This window comes from Diuraphis noxia, unplaced genomic scaffold, assembly GCF_037042655.1.
Source record: "Diuraphis noxia isolate RWA-SAM2 unplaced genomic scaffold, SU_Dnox_SAM2 contig0003, whole genome shotgun sequence".
In the NCBI taxonomy this organism is placed as follows: Eukaryota; Metazoa; Arthropoda; class Insecta; order Hemiptera; family Aphididae; genus Diuraphis; species Diuraphis noxia.
In genome coordinates, this window is record NW_028301713.1 from 58,125,813 (window position 1) to 58,148,011 (window position 22,199).

The window sequence follows — 22,199 nt, forward strand, 5'->3', positions numbered from 1 at the left end:
GGGAATATATAATATTATTATTATTATTATTATTATCATTGCACGTTCCATTGCACCCAATGGCTCAATATATTATTATGGCCCTAAACATAAAAACAAAAATAGGAACCCCGTAAAATACAACATATTACACGCTATTTTAACGCATCACGCGCATGAATTGTTGAATTCGTTTCAGTGGATTTATGTTTTTTTTTTTTCATGATACTATAGTGATATTTTGTCGGGGGCAGTATGTATAAACACATGCTTACAATGTTCGTTTAAAAAGTCCGGCTCAATGTTCGGTTTTGTCGTGGGAGATAATGAGACTGTTTTATGATACATATAGTGACGATATCCGTTACACTGAGTGACTCTATTGACAGTAAACACGTATTGTCTAAAAATTATTATCAAAGTTTTTGAGTATAATTTTAAGTCATTAAGAAACAACATTAATTTTTAATACAAATTAATAAATTATAATTTTTACTATTCTTCTTTTTATTCTATTATTTTATGAGTTCTTAAATGTAGAGCGATTATGTATTGATATTACGACGATACACATTTTTTTGTGTACCATTATTTTTTTAGGCACTGAAAATTCTTTCGTAACATCAACATCAATATAATTTTTAGTGGAAAAGTGGAGCTAATTTGGTACATAGAATGGTTTAAAGTAAAACATGTGCATTACGTTTCTTAATAAATGGTAAAAATCCAAAATTATTTGGAAGAACAGGTATTTTCTTATAAAATGGTTTAAGATTTTTTTTTTTTTTTTTGTAATTCAAAAACTATTTAGGTTTTATAAGACTATGAAAAATTAATTTGTTAAATACGTTATCATTTTCTATTAACTCTGATATTTTGTGTGTACTAAATATAATAAGCTATATTTAAAGGCATTTGACATTTTCAATTATTTTTGTTTTTTTTTTTGTTTTTTTTTTTTTTTAATGGATATTTGTACTTTGTAAAATATGCTTGATAATTAAAAACAAGATTCTTCATATTAAGTAGTTCTCACTAAAATCCGAAAATCTAAAAATATATATTATTTATTTTATGTACCTATTAATTATATTTTACTGTTTTTATTTTTTAAGTATATAATCTAATAACTGTACCAAATTATAATGCTTGTCAAATTAGTTATATAAATTAAAAAAATATATTCTTATTCAAGTTGGCTGACAGATTACTATTGCCTAAAATTGTTTTTCTTGTGAAATTATTTATCGTTGAATTCAAACATAAAACATTCATTACAGTGGCCTACTCAATGCCGAGACACACTGACATCTATTGTATAGCAGATCAGTTACCTGTTTGCCTGTTTAATTTCATATTAAGAAGTAAAATATTTTTCAAAATATTTTTATGTAAAATTATATAATCATTCAACTATAGTTTTAAGTATATTAGTATTTAAAGTTTAGATGTTTGTAGTTATAGTCATATATATTGTTTACTATGTTTTAATTTTGTATTTTATTTATGCTGAGGTTAAATTATTGTTTTCCTAAACCAAAACATATTAAAAATATTAAAAACAGAAAATGGTGTATTATCTGGGACAAACTCGGTGATATCTTGTGTAACAAATTTTTCTACTCAAGACCCCTTCTTTTGCAAACATATTACAGTTAGAAGAATTTTAAGTTAACGGTGGTCAAGAGTTTTAAAATTAATTTAAAATACACGTATAATACCTAATGGAAGTATTATGATGTGTAAAAAAAATTTAAAGACAATTTTATTTATCAGTAATCCCATTAGTAAAAAAAATATTATTGTGGTAATACGTCAATTACGGTAAATTTTTTTATGAATGAAATGGTTTTACTTAGTGCTATACATGTTTATATAGTGTGATAGACAGTTCAACTTTTCATATTAATCACTTTTTAAAATTTTCAACTGAGTGTTTTAAACTAATAGGATGTATTTTGTTTCAATTGTTTCATCAAATTAAAGCCTTTGAATTAGTATTGCATAATATTAACATTTAAAAATATTCATTAATGTTCTAATAGGTGTGCAATTTATACATTTAATAATTATTTAATTTAATTGCAAGGGTAAAATATGCGTAAATAATACATGTTTCACATATAATCAAAAATACGGTACACAAATATCTGATATTTTATAATAGATTATGAAAATCTTAGATCGTTCTATAGTATTTTCATTACACAGATTTTCAATTCACTTATATTAGCGCATGTTCATATATTATTAACTTGAAAATTACCAACATATATTAAAATTTATAAAGATCTAAGAGGTTATGCATAATTATATGAATATTTTGTAGATTTGTTTGCATAATACAATAATCCGGTGGGATAGGTTTAAATATTATGTGCTAAATCCATTCGCGCCATTTATAGATAAAATATAATGTGTATAAGTGGCATGCATTTTAACTAAATAACTACGGAAATAAATACATAGCTATATAACAATAGTGATCACGAAGGAGATACAGCATACTTGACAAAAACGTCCATAGTCAAAGCGATTTAAATAATGCAGATCATCATCGTCTAATTCATCTATATATAACCAAACGGGCCAAATAGAATAAAATGTTTTTAAATTAAATAATATAACATTGTATAAAGAATAAATATCAATGAAAAATAAAAAAATGCAATGATTATTTAATTGAATTTCACAAGAAAGCCGGGGTGATAAATAAAGAGACTCACAAGAAAGCCCAGTTCATTCATTTTTAAAATCTATGAAATTCACTGTTGAGCATTTTTCACTAAATTTTACAATGAATTAAGTTTTAAATATCATAACAAAATTATAAATATAAAATAACTAAATAAATTTGAATTGCGTACATTGACAGTTAAAAAAAAACGATCTGATCAATAATTTATAGCAAAATAGGGATGTTTTGATTTAAATAAAACTCCGTATAATCAAAGAACACTTCTTACATAGTACAAAATTTTTCAAAAATTTGAATTAGTTAATTATTAAAGGGAAATAGGGGTTAGTATACTTTGTGAATCACACTGTTTAACGGCTGAAACTGACTACGCGACACGGATACGAGGATAGATCATACATAATACAAACGTAGAGCAGTTAGTGAAACATTAGTAGGAAGGATGATTTTATCTCAACATTTAACTTTTCTTGAAAAGTATTAACTTTTTCGGAAATAAATGTTGATGAATTCGAACAGGTATATTATTTTATGCCAACTTACCTACTGATTTATATTAATATACGCATCGAAATCTTCTGAGAAATATTTTGAACCAGAATTTGAAACTAAAAATCGGTAAAATAATATGCCATCATTTACAAAAGTATAAACAAAGTTATTATAGGATAAAAATAATATAATTTATAATAATAAAACAAAAAATTTTGATATTCTTAGAATTTAAATTTTTTATTTTTTAATCAATCTTTTTCAAAATTACTAGTGCTTATCCTTTTAAGATATTCACTCTGCATTTTGCATGAAGATTAAGCTTGTAGCTAATGAATATTTGTCACTTGGCTATAAAAAGCCCAATTTATGAAAAATATACACATATCTATCTACTTTATTTAAAGTTCTCGAACTTAAGTTGGTTAAAAAACTGTCCTCAGGCAATCCATAGAAAGTTTTTAATTTTTTTAACGTAATACATTACCGTTATATACCCTTATAATTACATAATATTTCATCTCCAACATTCTTCTTTACAATATATTCAAAAATATAGTAATTGGTGGCTGTTGAAAGTGAAAAATTATAAAAATAAACAAATAATCCAAATAATTTTATCAATTAATGATTCCATGCATAATAAAAAAATTGTTTAAAAAAAATTGTTTACAGAAAAATTATAACGAAATTGTTCATAATTTTTAATGTTTCATGAATTAGTGGAAGTATAAAAGTTGAAATTTTGAATTGAAAACGTTTATTATGAACATAACGCTATACCGTACAACTAGTTCAATCATCGTGGGCTTTGGGATGATACCTATAACTATCATATATTTTATTCAATTCGTTCGGTTATTGAAAGAACATGAATTATTCGAACAAAACGCTTGTATTATATTTATATTTATATATTTATAATTATGTGTTTAAAATTTAAAATTATTTGTATGAAAAAATTTTTAATTCAAGTGAAAGATAAATTAACCTAATCTATTATTGGCTATCCTAATAAGTGTTATTATAATTATACTTGAACATTATCATTTATTTTTTTACTGCTATTCGATATATTATCGATATAGTTGCCCCAATAATAATATATTCCCCATAAAAACAATAATTTAATAGATACTATTATAATGTAAAGATTTTTCACACAAAAAGTTCAATGGCGCATCCATGAAGATTTATTACCACTTAGTTTGTATATAAAAATGTTTTGATTGACGATATTCATAGTATTATAAATCTTAATAGCAAACCGTTTATGACATTTATAAAAAAACTCTGTATAATAAATTATCAACCAAATTTAACCAATTTATTGAGGTCTATTTGGTGGTAGCTCATTCGGTTCTCGTTTTACAAAAAGGTCAATTTCTAAACGGCTCTCGTCAAAAAAGGTATAACGAACAGGTAAATTCCTAAACGGCTCGGGTTTTTACAACATAAATTCCTTCACATTTTATACAGACTAAGGACTACCTTAAAAGAGGTGTGGTTAAAAATTTCTTGGAGTACACTAAGTGAATTATTAAAATTAGATAAAAAAAATAATAGCTTATCATATAGTATTTAATTTTTAACATTAAAAAATAAAAATAAATTTTAAAAATGTTTGTATAAATGAAAATACAAAAAAATATATATCAGATAAATTGTTGATAAACAATTTTTTTTATAGTCCATGCATGTTATTTTATTTTATGAAGTTCGTAAATGATTTTTTTTGACGAGTTTATGTTTTTTTTTTTCGATCTCGTTGTAGTAAAATGACTTCGAGCTTTTATTTCCGTTTCAGATTGCATATTGGTTTTTCAATATAATCGATATATCCTATATTTTCAGTATTTCGTTTTACAAATTTTAAATTTAAAAATTTGATACACAGGAACTATATACCAACAGCAATACGATAACCGTAATAACATCGCGCAGGTATTATGTAGGCTGTTTTGGAAGATAGGCGCCGTGCATATTGTCCAATAATTATAGTAGAGTACAATTATACAATTATACTTGTTTGTACATTTTTTTAGACGATAGCCGTTTGAGAATTTACCTGTTGGTAAAACATTTTTTGATAGGAGCCGTTTGGGATCTGACACTAAAATTTTAGCAATTCAAAAAAATAAATACTATGTCTTAGCCATAGCACATTAACTTAAGAATGTGTTGAATACATCCCAAATAAATATAACTGAAGAATTTATAAAAGTTCAATGTGTATACAGCTTTGACGTGATGATATTAAACAATATATAAAAAATGAAGATGAATAATATTAAACAGTTGTTTTTTTGCTGAAAATTGGATGAATAGATAAATTATAACGTACCTATATTATAATAAATGTGTACGATTTATTATTATGCATAGCATAATGCACGTGGTGTCCCACGAGGATTTACGAGGATTTAAGTACTATAGCGTGTTAATGCAGTACCATAATAATATTACTCAATAATTATTATAATCTATCAAGAAAAATATTTGTGGACTACTTTCTGTTTGTACATTTTAAGTTTAAAACCATCCAAGACATTGAATATAATAGAAAATACTAATGTGCCCAACACGTGCAAATCAGTAGACCAATCAATCAGTTATTATCAATCATACAACAACGTCCTTATTATTAATGTATATTTTTTTATCTCAACATAGTCTAAAGATTTTGTTTTGACTTCATATCACCATTTAATTAAATTAATTTTGTTAAAAAAAAAAAAAATGAATATTACCAAAATATTGTAAAAGAAAATTAGCCCAAATCTACAATGCTTATTATCATAATAATGTTATAATAATATGTATACACTTCATCGATCCATTTCCACATTATTATTTTTTAATGTTTTGAAAAAGCGAATGAATAAAACCGTTATCAACATTTCGTAATATCTAAACTCGTTAAGTATGGCATACTGGGTCCGGCTTGTGAAAAACGTCGACTACATTAACTAGACAGAATACAATATACAAACGATACATTATTATAAGTTGTAAACAAATAGCAACGCGTATTTATATTAAATGAACGAGGTTCGAGGCTTTTTAAAAAGGATATATATTACATTGAATTGAATGAATTGAATATTTAAACTTCTCGTTATTCGTTGTTAGTTTAACAGCGACAACAATAAACGGGGGATGCTCCGATGGGATAAAATAAACAAAACAAAGAGAAAAAGAATTAGTGCTTGGGATACAGTTTTATTTTATTTTATTTAAAGGAATAATGCCCGAATAATCCTTCAGACACGTGCCAGTGTGCCACTGTCCATTTTTCCACGCACAGGAATAACGGTCTGAACGTGGACAAAAAGGCAACTCGTATGCGTAAAATGCACGTGGGTTCTAGATAAATAGGCAAAAGGTACCTGAATACTATATTATTATTAATATATCATATTTGATCAAATAAATGGTCTAAAATAAATATTTTTAAAAAACCATATACTATTACGAGTAATTTTAAATGAGTTACGTTACACGGGTTGACAATAAATTAACGTCACATTTAGCATAATATAATATGTATAATATTTTATAATATAAAGCGAAATTTGATATTTGGTGTTTTGGTCAGACTATCCTTGTTGAGTTTTGAGATATTCGCCCTATTTAATTTTAATAATAATAATATTTATTTCTTCCAACTATAGTTAAACAATTTAAAATATTAATAAAATAACAGTATAGTTGACCACTTCCAAACCATTTACTGTGCGAAATTGAAACTTTAAACTAATAATAATAAGTTTATATACATTACACATAATGCGTGAAGAGCAATCACAATTAATATTAAAATTATATGAATTTATATATATATATATATATATATATATATATAATAACAAAGTTTATAGAATAATTAAAAATTACAGTAAATATATCATGTACTAGGTTAACGCATTCCCATTTAATATAATATTATTCGTTTTGTTGATAGAATTTTATAAATATCTTTTAATTAATTGTATGACAAATTAAAAAAGTTCAACAAAAATTTAGAGGGATTTTTGAAAGCCTAGGCGTTTGTTTAAATTTAAATTTAGGCTGAAATGTTTTTGACCCTCAGAATTAATAATCCTCATAACGAATAAACTACTTTTAACATGAGTGAATCACATATACGAATGCTATATCGCTTTAGGGTTGGCCAAGCGTAATGTTTCAGTTGAAAAACGCTAATGGCCATTTTTAATATGCATTTTAATATTTAAACTATGTGTTCAATGAGGATCTTTTTTTTCAATAATTCGTTTGTGACTAACCAAGAAGGTATAATATATTTTTTACTGTAATAATACACCAAATGATTTCCAAAACACGAGACACCTACTTGAAATTATTACGATTATTTTAGTTTCAACGTATTATTTTTTTTTTTTTTTAAACCTAATAAAGGTTAAATTAAATGTACAAATTAATTCATAACTTTGTTTTTATAAAATGACTGATACATTCCTTTTAAGCACATATATTTTATACATTATTTTAATTAGCTTTAGAATTGTAAGTAAGTTTTGTATATTTTAGATTCTGAGCGAAGCGATTAATGTATTTTAAATGTGTATATTTTTTTACCATAAAACGTCAATTTCAGATTTTTACTACAAACAATTGATTAAACTTACTCGTAGGTTATTGTTTATTTAATTCATAAGTATCATAAATTATTGGGTTTTAATATTCTAATGTAACTCACATAATACTATGCATATATCGATAACGATTACTTTATTGTTGATTTGAAATGAATAATGATAATTTATTATAATATATTCACTATTATGCGATACTGAGCTAATTGGGTCTTTGTTCTCGTCTTGATTTTTTCTGTCTCTACTCCTTTTACTTAATATATCTATTTTGTTTTTTATCTAGTGTAGTGCATATTGTGATTCAATATACAATTTTGATAGACACCAGTAATAGTTTGACGGAATAAAAAAATTATCTCCAAAGATTTCACTATATATTTCTTCTCAGATTTTTCAATAAAATATTAGTTTAAATTACGGTCGTCAAACCAAAACAGTTAGATATTACCGTAACACGTGTGCATTGATTTACGATTAAGCATCAGCAGTCTAGTGACGACTACATAGACAAACAATTTGTCCGAGCAATATCGGCTAACAAAGAAAAGGGTTTACTTCACCGAGAACATAAATGGGCAAGATTATTGAAGCACGCATATTATTTTCTTGTACGGCATCATTATTAAAATTTAATACAGAAATAATGTTATATTAAAGTGTATAATAACACACGTCATATGGTTAGTTATTTCATCGCAGTAACATTAATCATAATATTATATATTTCATAGCAATATGCAATGAATTAAAATCAGGCCCATATAAAATATATTTTGTTTAGTACTCGTAGAGTTATTATAGTATAAACTATTAGTAATGCATTAAGTATGTTTAAACTTGAAAACTATGAATTATTATAACTTTGAGAATTCTAAGGTTCGAACTATAACTAAAACATAGCTTGTTTGAACTATACACATAAATCAAGTGTATGTTTTGATACTATTGTTATAATGTTCTCGTTGTTTGGGTTTGGAGCGAAGAAGTTATTTCTGTTCTGCAACGTCATACACGCATATAATATATCCGTAAAATGTATGCGGGAAATACTTTTGTTGTGAAAACCTGATTTCTTTATATTTAATGAAACTCGGATTGTATTTTAAGATTACAATATACCTACATAATATAATGTCACGAATGGCAGACATTTTCCAAAAATGACGATTTTCGAATCAATTCAATATTTTTATCTTATTAATTAGACGAATGGGTGGTTGAATCTGATTGAATTTTGAATCCGATAGTATTTTAAATATAAATAGTTTTTATTAAAAAAAAAAAAAAAATGTTCTGAGAAGCCAATAACTAACACTGACACAAACACATTAAATAAACTATATAAGTAGCTATAATACAGACTTACAATAATAATTGTTCAAATCAAAGTTACAATATTTTATTTTGTAGAATTAATTCTCATCGGCGTATTTATGAAGTATACAATAATATTTTATTAAGTAAGCGAACTTCAGATGAGTTTAATAATAGTTAGTGTACAAATACATATTATAATATCATATGTTATAGTTTAAATCGTTGACTAAAAATGTTACATTTATTCAAATGTTATAGATTTGTATTTGTATATTACAATTTAAAATACACATTATACTATATCATAAATTATATTCAATATTATGTCATACATGATATAAGCAATGGATAACATAATGATATATACAATTACAACATACTACCACTACTTTTTAGAATATGTTTTTATAAAATATGTATTAGTTTTAATTCAATATTTGCAGTTCTTATCTATTAAAATACTGATTATCAATAGTATTGATTAATTCAGATTCCATCAATTATTTTTAAACAATTATACTCGTACAAAATACGTTTTTCACTTATAAACCGTTTGAATATAACCTAGATTTATGATTTATAAAGACTTTTTTTCCCATTACTTGAAACTTTCAACTGATGAACAGATCGTATTCAGAAGTGGAAAAGTGTTGAGTGGTACAATACCATTGCCAGGTTTATTCAGCTGTGAATAGTATAGTTTGTGATGGATAGATGAAACAAAAGCATGTTCAGGTAATTTGTCTTGTAGAGTTTACACAAACGAATTCTGATAGAGATGAAATATAATAATTTTGAATTGTTGAAATTATGAAGAAACTAATGAACTTCCTGTTTGTAAATTAGTTAACAGGATTTATATGCCGACACCATTTAAATAGATTTTTTTTTATTTAAATTATTTACATTCAATTTTATTGGCTTGTTATTTACACTAATTGTGAAAAAAAATCTTCAATACTTCAAAATCAAAACGACTGAACACAAGTATCATTATTAAAACTATACGATCCTTAACAAAATTAAACATTTAAAAAACACAGGCAATTTAACAGACATCAAAATAATAATATAGGAAAAATATATGAAACATATAATATGGGAATAAATATTACATTCTACATTCATTTGGATACCCGGTATACATCAATAAAGAAGAAAACGAAAATTCAGATCAAAAAGCCAATAAAATGATAGAATCCATAAACATCTTTATAGCTTCTTCTATCAAGCAAAATGTTTAGAGTTATCTCTAACTCTAACCACAGAACACACAACATAAAAATTATTATGAGTTTATTTATACCTACACTATTTTAGTATTACTTATAGGTACCGAGTTAAAGTTAAGTGTTGAATATACAATTATGTGTGCACAACATTTTCGCGATAAATTATTCTCTGATATTAATCTTCTCGACATTTTAAAAATTAAGATAGATTACGTTAGACACTAAAATGCATAAATAGTTATTGAGAAGATTAATCCTATATGATTTTGTTTAAAAAAATATAAATTTAACCTGCAGTTGAAATATGAAAATAATACAATTTCGGCGTATGTTTTTGAAAATAAACTATTATAGTTCAAATTAGACAGTTTTCAATAAGTAGACAATCTAATAAAATTTGGATTTGTTATATGTATTTATCTAATATAATTAAATACTATCCTCCGACTTTGTTGATTTCAGTGCAAAAAAATATTACATGTGATGAATTAGTATTATAATTTATAATACTTATTGTTTTGATTCATCAATATTAGTTTTGCTGTTTTAAATAAAAGACAACTGAAGTAAAAATTATTCTACGTTTCCGGAATAAACGATTCTGAGATTAATTGTAATGTGTTTTATAGAAAATCAATACGTTTTTGAGATGGTATCACCATAACGAGAATCGGCAGAATTGATGGTACATAAAGCATATGGGTGGTATACACTATCTACGAGCGTTAACGAGCAACAAATAAAACATTAACACAATTTATTTCCAATGTTCTAAGGCAATATCGATGTGTTGGGAAAATTGAAGAATTAACATCATTAGAAAAAACTTTGAAACGCAGAATCCTAAGTAAGTGTTTTGGGAACAAAACGAATTTGTTGAAATTCTAGATATCTTTGATGTTTTTTTTTTTTCTAAAAACTGATTTAATATATTTTCGAACCAAGGTTTTGTTAAGAGTGAGAAATGACAGTTACGGTGTGAAAGTTTCGAGTTCTTAAGAAATTTATAAATTTCTTATAGTATTGGTACAAGCTGGTTTATCATTTCAACCCGCAAACAAAACAAGTAAGCAGTAGCCGTAAAACTTTTTACCGAGACAAAAAGTTCGTTACCAGAAATCGACGTTTAAAACTTCCATTGATTGTGTTCATCAATTTACGATGTATGGAATATCAAATATGCCAGGTCAACCCGAAGTTGTGATAAGCGAAGCTGAAAGCTATGCATTATTCATTAAAAAACCAGTGACATAAATTCGGGGTGTTTATGCGGATTGGCAATTGAAAAGTTTTAAAATTGCATCCAGTAGAATCAAAAAGGCGGAACACATGTCGAAACTAAAAAAAAAAAAAAAATACTGAATTATAGTATAGCGTAGTTTTTTTATTTTTTGTTGTTTTGCTATTTGCTTGCCTTGATAATTTTATGTTTTTCAGTCGAAACATAATTCATTTTTAGACAACTTAATCTGTATAATGATTTTATATAATAATCATGGTATTATACAAAATCAGGAAAAATAAAATTTTTCTACTTAGCAAAATATTTCATAAACTGTAGTAATGTTTGAACGAATAACTCATACATAGAATAAGAAACGAAATTACACAATTAATTGAATAATATTGTATGAGACATTTTATGTTTTGATAGATTTATTATTTTTTCAAGTATACACGTCATGTGTACAAGGTTGTCAATCATCCACATCTAAAACCGCCTCGCAAAATTATGATTTTAACTCGTATATTAAAACTAATAATTTAGGTTTTTGGGATTTTTACATATTCAAAACACTATACTAATTTTGTGTTTAAAATAGCTAGATGTTTAGGTTTATAGACTCATAAGTCATAGGTATACCACCAAAGTAATTTTACGGTCGAAAACCTTTTTATTTTTAATATATTTATATTATTTTTTCAATTCAAGCAGATTAGAATAGATCAAATCTCCATTAACCACCATTTCCAGAACCTAACCTAATCGAATCTAAGATTTATTTCAGGTGAATTAGATACACATACGTCATTGCAATTTGACCCTCAAATTCCAATAGAGCAATACGATTTAAAAAAATCCAAAATCTTCCACTTCCACGGATCTCTGGATCTATTTTGTTATAGTTACAATAATATTATTAAGCATTATAGGATTTAGAAAATAATAATTAATTACGCGTGCATTTACCACTAAAACAATAACTACATTTTAACAAACCATTTATGCAGATTATATTATTATAATAGTATATTAGCTTTCTATGCCAAGTGTGTGGAAAATCTTACTGTGCCGGTGTGTCCGTTTGAAAAACATCCATTTATCACGATTTTGGTTGTTAAAGTTTCCAATAGTATATTGTGTATTCATACAAATACCATTTTATGATGTGTATCAAACAATAGATTTATGACGACTAACCAACTGCATCGTTAAATAATTGGTTTATAATTTATATGAACAACATTATTTATTTGATTGTAATATATATCATCCGCGGTTTATTGTTTGGTTAGTAAATTGCGGTAATCCGCACAGAATATTCGACGCACATGATTATAATCGTAGACTAATATACTACGTATACACTAAAAATTTCGAAAGTTATTTTCTTTGAATTATAGCGATTTAAAATTTAAATACTGTGTTAGAAAAGACTAAAATCGAAGTGATATTTTTTCGTTCAAATTTTTTTTTTTTTTAATCGGGTAGAAGTTTAAGTGAGTGTCATGGTCACATGAAAAAAAAACGTCAAATTTATCGCAGTCGTAACGAATAAAAAAAAACTCCGTAGAACTCGTACTATTTATCGGCAATAATCGCGTAGGTACCACAAAAGAAAATACGAGTCGTGTAAAATAATCAATGTCCCGGAAAGTCGTAAAAACCCGTTTATAACCTCACGTAACAAAGTTTGGAACTGCTGTGTTCGAACAGCATACACACTGCACTGATCTCATACACACTGCAGGGCACTATCAAGGGCGTCCTTCAGTATGGCGGCGCCCCCATCCCTGGCCCTTTTCTTACAAGTTAAGTATTGTATAGTACATTAAAATTCCGTTCATATCTAAATTTAGCGGTCGTATACTGAAATTTGATAATGTATTATCGTAATATTTTCTTACAATACTAGTATACGTATACTTAGCTACTGGTTACTATTATTTATATAAACTGTTATTTTTTTATTTAAGTTCTTAAAATTTTTTCAAAATGGAAAATGGGCCTACGTAAAAATCAAGTTAATAATTACCAACCCGTACTATTTAGGATAGAATTTATCAAGGAATAACTTTGATGAATGAATGATAAGTCGTGAGAAGTATTCTTTAATTAATGAACATATAAATTGGGGCACAATTTTCAGTATTAATATTGACAAGAACCGTACTTTTCGGGACAAATTTTCTCAGGACAGTTTGATAAGTACTTGCTATACTTGTGGTTACCCTGTGACCAACTTAAGGTGGTTTTGCATACCAAATCGAGGGATATTTTCGTTTAATTTTGCCCGAGCGCAACGCAGCAAGCGACGCAATTTCTTCTCGTTGGTGTCACTTGTGTACTTTAAAATACTGTGCCGATTCGCATGGTTCTGTGTAGGATAGTTTCGAGAATATAATATTCTGATAAACATATTCTCATTAAATAAATGTCTTGTTGAATAGTGTAAATGAAAAATATCATTCTGATATTAATTTTCCTGAAAACTAATTTCCCGCTTTTTACTGCCCTCCATGGAAAAACACGACATCCCGAATTTAAGACAAATTGGAATACGGTTGAAGTCTTTTTATTCAAATACCTACACATTTAAATGTGATCATGATCGTATAAATATAGCCATATTCTAAATAATGATTTTCAAAATCAATTAAATATACGCTGAAATATACGCGTGTTGTTGAAGCCTTAATTAACTTAAATATATATATTATTATCATGGTCTAGTTACTATATTAATACATTTTCAGTGTATGAGCAGTTTGAGGCTATCAATAAGACTTTGTGTCGAATTTTAAATTTATGTTAAAATGTTAAATCATGATAAATCTAAAAATAAATATTAATTTTAATTACGTAATGAAATTAATACAGTTTGTTGTAATTAAAGACTTTTTATATTTTACACGATATTTCATGAATATATTCACAATGATAAATATTTATTATTTCTTTAGATTACATAAATTATTAAAAAAGTTTCTCCTTAGAATTTTAAATTATAATTTTTATCACAAATAATGCAACATTGATTAAAATATTATGAATTTTATCATAATTAAACATTTAATGTAGGTAGTAGGTACTAATTATTTTATTGCAAACTGTCACTCTGATTACACTCTTATTATATTCAGGATCGTCATGTATGGTATTAGGTACTCCAATTTATGTCTATTATCATTAAATACCTATTAAAATAAAAAAATAAACAAAAAACTGACGTTTGAAATTCTATATTTTACATCAACATAAATAAAAAACCTATTATGTTATCTAATGTATTCTGTTTCATCAAAATCATCGCACTAAAAAAATTTAGTAGTTTCACCAAAAATAAAAAGTAAAAATAAATCTTAGAATGCACGTATTTAAAAAGGACGTATCTGTCTTATGTTGCTTAAACTTTCCATGTAACAACTATGAGTATGTTCATAGAATATTCTCATGATACATACTGAATATGCAATATTACCTAATACTGTATTTTCCATAATATTTCTCTTTAAAGCATTGAACATTTAAACAAACTATTGACATCATATAAAAATTAATTGCATTTATGTTATTGTTATAGTATTAATGTCTACGGAAACTACTAAGAAATAATTATATAAGTTTAGTTTAACAATGTTGTACGATCAACAATATATTTTATAATGCCTATATTTAGTATATTCAAATTTAAATGTTATAAGCACATAATTTTGTCTTCAATAAATTTAACACGCTTATTGTAATAAATTTACTCACCAAGCATTGCTTGTTAAATTGAATAGGTAGGTAAGTACTTACTTTTATTGTGTAAATAGAGGAACAATATGACAATAATTTCATTTATCTAGTTCAAATACTAAACAAGCAGAATATTAATTAAGGGGTACTGAGTTACAAATTTATTGTTATACTAGGTACCTCATTTCTCTAATAATGACTTACAAGAATGATTATTAATTAAGTAATTAACAATTTCCTTAATTATGTACTTAATAATTTCCAAAAAAAAAGTTTTAATATAAATGTTAACAATACTTATGCGATAGGTTAAAAATAACCAATGTTTAGTATTTAATAGATATATTTACGCTAATAGTTTTTTTATTTTTATTATTATTGATCTATTTTTACAACCCAGCATCATAGGCCATTAGTTACAGTTTTTTTTCTTTTTTTGGCTAATAGTTTAATAGTCAATGAACTGTTTAAATAGAAAATATTGACTAATTCTTTAATAATATCATAAGACATAACGTTGGTTATTTTAGATTCTAAGCGGAGCGATGAATGTATTGATTTTACCATGATGTGTGTGTTTTTTTTTTTTTGTGTCTGTCATCACGTTTTGGGGCAGTAAAAGTGCTTCGATTTTTGACTTCAGTACCTCGTTCGATCAGAAAGTGAATCTAGTTGGTACTTTGGAGGGGGGGGGTCAAAAGTGAAAAATTCTTAATACTTTTCTAAATAATCGAGAAAACAAGCTAAAAATTAAGGGAAAAACTGGAAATTTTACGCACACTCGTTTTTCGACAAAATCGATTTTGGTTTTTGATGTAACTTTAAAAAAATGACCATAGATACATGAAATTTTCACCGAATGTTTATATAAATATATTCTATCCACCATGCAATTTTCAACTTTCGACTTAAGTTGAACTATTCATAGGCGTTTGAAATTTTCGATCATTATTAGTTTTTTTTTAAATTAATATCGATAAAAATTTATTTGTTCAGCAGAAAAGCTTGAAAATGTAATACAAGGCTCTTTAAATATTGTTACAATAGCAGTTGAAAAATAAAATAAATTCACAGGTAGTCACAATTTTTTTTTATAAGCATTCAAAGTTTGAATTTTGACAAAATACGTAAGAATCACGAAAATTCACAAATTATTTTAAGCTAGAAATTCATAAAAGATTTTCCTTTTATATCTAAGATTTAAAATCAAAATGTTTAAAACGAATGTTACAGTAACCTACTCGATGAGTATTACAAAAAAAAGTGATTAGGTACCTAGTATATACATCAAAAGCGAGTTCTTCGATTTTTAATAAAATATCGTAAAGCTATAAGACATAATACACGCATTTAAATTATACGTTTGGAGAATAAAAGCAATTTATCTATACGATAATAGGCAAATAAACCATATACGTTCAGGATTGTTTTTGGTATGCAATGATTATTGAATTCAATTTGTAACATTTGTAACACATCAATTACAGTGACCCACTCAATGATGAGGTACGCTCAACTTCTACAGTACAGCAAAGCGGTTACCCACTTCTATCTTTTTTTGTTTGTTAAATTGTGACTCAAATAATATAATATTTCATCATTCTCAGTGCTCAACGAATGATTGCGGTAGGTAAAGAGTGGACCAATGGAGGGAGGTACTAACAATAGAAGATGTTTAAAGTTTTCAATTTCCATATACTATATAGTTCCTGCCGCATATTAAAAGAGGTTTTCATTACTTTGAACCATAAAATATGTCGGGTAGTGCGTTTTACGAGCTCGTTCTTTTACGTAAAAAAAAAATGTTACCACCTACCATAAAAAAGAAACAGAAAAAAAAATCTATACTGCCCTTTTTTTTCTACGTACTTCGTGTCCGATAAAAACCCACTGGAGAATACGCAACTATCCTTTTATTTCTTTTCCCCTAACACCAAATCCTGATCAAATTTGTCTATTTCTTTAGTGTCCGTCATCAGCCGCAGCCATGGTCCATTATTTATTGATCGGTTGAAAAGCTCCATTGGCTTGAATTTCCATTATCACTACACAAGCAATTGCCTGTCAAATTCTTCAAAAGAAGTATCGCCGAAGATAAAACGCGTATAGTTTTTCCTGTTATGCTCTGAATCTAATAAGTAAATGTTGTAAACACATAACCACGTGGATGTCTAATCGTGCATTGCTCTAACTGAATCAAATGTGAACGAAAAAAAAAACGATCGACATGTGTTGCAACCATACCAAAATTAAGTATTTCATAATTTTAATAATAATGTTTAATTATTATGTACTTTTATTTTTTTAAGAATATATAATCCATACTATGTTTTGAAAAATATCCAATAATATTTTCCATACCGTGAAATTTTATGGATTCATTTTTTATGTGTTGGAAATTCATAGTTTATAATATTTCATTCAAAGTCATTAATTTACTATATGTCCTCGACTATCGTAATATAATTATATTAGATTTCATATGAAATAACTTAAATATAGATACCAATAAGGCCCAGCATTATGTACATAAATAAATATTAGTTACGAATTTTATCCTGACAACTCCATTTTTAATAACCAATTATATTCATCTGAGATATTCTATTTTAATAACATTATAAAATAATATTTATTTATATTATGCATTTACAGTGCAAAAATATCATGTTAGACTATTTTAAATATAAATGCATAGTTTACATGTTCTGATAAACATTATTGATATCATGGTTTATAAGCAAATATTTTTAAGTAAATATTTGAAATAACGAATTTTTTATTTTTGTTTTGTTTTTACTTTTTAGAAAATATATAAATTTAAGTGTCACGTGTAAATGATTTATAGGTGGTTTTTGTTTGTATGAAAAACCAGGAGTTTTTTTTTACTTAAACTTCGAAAAAATAAAAAAAATATTAAGTAATACTTTTTTTATAGACCATATTCTATTGTTTATTTAATCTTTTTTTCCTGTGTAATGAATTTAATTTTGAGTTGAAAGATGTCAATAGATATTAAAGTTTGAGTATTATGAAAGGGGAAATTTTAATTAATGAAAATAATAATGTTATTAATTACCTTAATAAAGTTGTTTAATTTACTAAAACAAAAAATAACGATACCGAGTTTGTCAACCGATATTCAAACTGACTCCATTATAATAAAGAAGCTGAATTTCAAATAAATAACATTATATTGCGTACGTACCACATCAATAAGCTGCGACAGTTTCAGCTTTATAGATACACGAAGAACATCACTGGTGTTCACCACGGGTCTGACGAGCTTGTTGTAACTAGACAAGAGATCGTCGTACAGCCTCTTTGCATCCGGATTTGCAGACACCATTAACCGGATGATCACAAGTCCAAGAAATGCAAATTTCGGCCACATGTCTGTAAACGATAGAACACAATCACGTATTTGATTTATTCCAACCAAATAGTTTAGAAGTTTTCTAGTATTTACGATATTTGAACACACAAAGTTATTGGACACAATGTGGTTTATTAAGCATAATAATATTGAATTCAGGCATTGAAGAATTATACTTTTTTTAAATCACAAACAATTTAAATACATTTACCTATGTAAATTACAAACTTCAGTCCAAATAATTTATACTAATACCGATAAAATACTACATAATATTAGTTAAAATTGTTTAGTTTAAATAAATATATATATTTTTATATACAAAGCAACGTTAAAATATCGACGTTTTATTTTAAATAATTTAATTAAAATGGAAAATTTGTGGTAAACACAGTAAAAATGTGTATTCAATAAATTTTTATCATAGATTTAAATTTAAAAATGACACTGTTTATAATACGTATAAACATGTTCTTTATATGCATTATACGTATAAATAGTCATGTATACATTTTATAAATTGTGATTGTTAAACATCAAATTAAATTATAGTTATTGTTGAAAAAATTTAAATTTATAGAAACTCACACAGGTTTTTGTTTTGATGTAACATTTTCAGCAACATAAAATTACAATATAATTTTAAAAATACAATGTAAACACTTATCTCAACAACGTTTCATGGTATTTTATTTATTAGTGTAATAAACATTTTTAATTTTATAGTTTATATAAAAAAACGTAGTATGTTTTTTATATACATTTTTTCTTTCAATTCTAACGGAAAAAATTAGTTTTGTTTTAGCTAAGAAATTTAATTTAAACACGAAATTATATTGATTTCATAATTAATCAGCAACCATGAAAAATTATTTTAAATCTTTAATAGAGAAAATGAATACTATAAAATGAACTATTTTATAATCATTAGATTATCGTCTATTTTTATTGGTTAGATATCTTAGTAACTTGAATAATCCATAGTAATATGAAAATGACTTAAAGCTATTTAAATAATATTGAATTAATTAAATAATTGTTGTTGTAGAAAAACACGAAAAATATAGCTAATATATAAAAATAGGGATAGTAATAGGTTATAAGCAAGTGTAAAGTATTGTAGTGGTTACATTTATTTATTTTGTGCAAACAGTTTTTATCAAATAGACCCAGTAATCCATAAATATTATGATATTAATGAGGACTGGTATGGGTAGATCAAAAATCACTAATAGATTAGAAATATTTTTTTGGTTTCACAATATTTTTTCTTTGTGTAATAAAAATCTTAACCATCAAATTTGTGTAACGTTTAAAATTTAAATTAATATAATTTTAAAAAATTATACCTAAAATATTATGCCTATAAGACGCATTATTATGCAGGGTTTCTCACCTATATTTTCACCTCTTTTTTTCTTCAACAATTTTGTATGTTATTAGATTTTTCAACCTAACCTGTCAAATTATTAAATTATTGCCAATATTGAATTGTGTTAACATTGTAAACGAAATGTGAATAACGTAGTGATGACGATACATATAACAATATGTAAGCACGCAGAATAACAGAAAACTATATAAACCAAAGCGGAATTAGTTGTGAGTTTTTTTTTTTTAATAATCCAGCAGTTTAAAGTTTTTAAAATGAAACATAAAAAAGTGAAATATTAGGGAATAGTGAGAGAGACAAGCTTTTTGGTTGCATGATGGGCTTTGTCGTCGGGAACAAAAGCTGTGCCGTGCTCCTGAAAGCCTATTGTCTCTGTGGCTTCGAACATTTGTTAAAACCTTTTAGTTGACAAAAATGTCCCAGTTTCATCGTCTTCGTAATTAACTTTACTGGAATACTCCTAGCTCACCGTTACGTAGTATCATTATTTTCTTCTCAAAAACGTATAGCGATAGATTGCAACATCTGATGTCGTTTGAATGTTTATGCTAGTAGGTTATTACTCAGTATCCAAAGCTAAAACTGAAAATTATTTCGAGACAGGATGTGATTTGAATACTTTGCAAAGAGAAAATTTTACGAGACTTGCTTGAAAATGTATCTCATTGTATTGTACCTGGGTAACGTACATTTATTTGAAAAAAAAATAGTGTATTGATTGTGAACTCATGTTATGAGCTTGGTAAAAACGACAGAACAAATTTAAATTAGTATTTTGGGACAATGTTGTTTATAGTGTGTGGGTTGTATATTACAATATACATCATTATTCATTACCTATTTTATTATTCGTTAATGAGTAGTTAATCAAAAAAGTGTAATATTATGTGGTATTATATTATGTTATTTTCAGTTCGTAAATTAAACGTATACTGAATAACAGTTATATACGTAGGTAGTATTTTTATTATATGAATATATTATGAATCACTACCATCTACCATATACCATATCATTATTTCATAGCCATACAGTTCGTTATGACAATCGATTATGATACTGTATTAGTCAATATAGTTAAGTATGTATATTTATATTTGTATAAACATTGTGTGCTTCCATTAAAATAATGTGAATCATATAGTATATTTATTTACATTTTATATAATTGTTTTACGTGTATGGTTTTATGGTAAACATCAAATTATGCAAACAGAATGAAATATAATTTGTGAGAAATAGAACAAGTGTAAAACCTAATCTAGTTTCGACGGGTGTAAATTAATTTAAAGTTAGGTATCCAAAAACATAATTTGTTAAGGTTAATTATTAAAAAACAGGTCAAGTCATCATAGTATGTTGTAGGTATATGTACGTTTACTGATAATATAATTAATTTCATCTTTTAATTTGTAAATTTTGAGCTTTTATAAAATTAAACTTGTGTGTTATTTTAGCACTTTAGTATTCATTTATATTTACATTATATAATTTAGTAGTACTTCGTGTAATCAAATGTTACCACGTTTAAAGGCAAATATATCATATAAAATTGTTGGCACTATTTTTAGGTGTGTTCGCTTTTAATATTTATTAATAATACATGACATAAATTACCTAATAGGCATGGCTATTAATATTGTGACTAAACTTATAAAGAACACAACCAATAGCGAACTTACAATGAATTAATTTAAATTTAATTTTGTTTTTCAATAATTGACCAAAACTTTCAAACGTATATAATATTGTAGAACATATTATAATCAACATCAAATTTTCAGTTAAACTATGAACCACATTTATATTTTCATTACAAATTACAATTAATACATTAAGACATGTTTTTTTATATATTAAAATATCAATATTAGTTTGCAGAAATGTTTATTTTTGCGAGAGTTTTTACGAATTTTCAATAAAAAAAAGATAATTTTTTCTTATTATACCTTAATTATTCAACTGTATTATACATCTAAATTAAATAAGGTAGTGGAAATGAAGCTTTAAAGTTACAAAAAAATTATGAAGCGATTTCTTGAGAAATATACACATTAATTTAATACTCAACTTAAACCTATATTCTACTCAGAATCTATATAGTCCAAAATAAAGCCAAACAATTTGAAA

General features: G+C 25.8%; 1 protein-coding gene across 7 annotated transcripts in view; it reads right to left on the bottom strand.

Moving 5' to 3' along the window:
• nAChRalpha4 (nicotinic acetylcholine receptor alpha4) overlaps positions 1-22,199 on the bottom strand; it is a 168,967-nt gene that overhangs the window by 129,037 nt on the left and 17,731 nt on the right. For all 7 annotated transcript variants that reach the window (XR_016190740.1, XR_016190738.1, XR_016190739.1 and 4 more), the window contains one exon: positions 18,509-18,696. Coding sequence is in view for 2 of the 7 variants with exons in the window: in XM_089222189.1 (XP_089078315.1) it covers positions 18,509-18,694 (186 nt within the window). In the remaining 5 variants the exon portion in view is untranslated. The remainder of the gene's footprint in view (positions 1-18,508; positions 18,697-22,199) is intronic.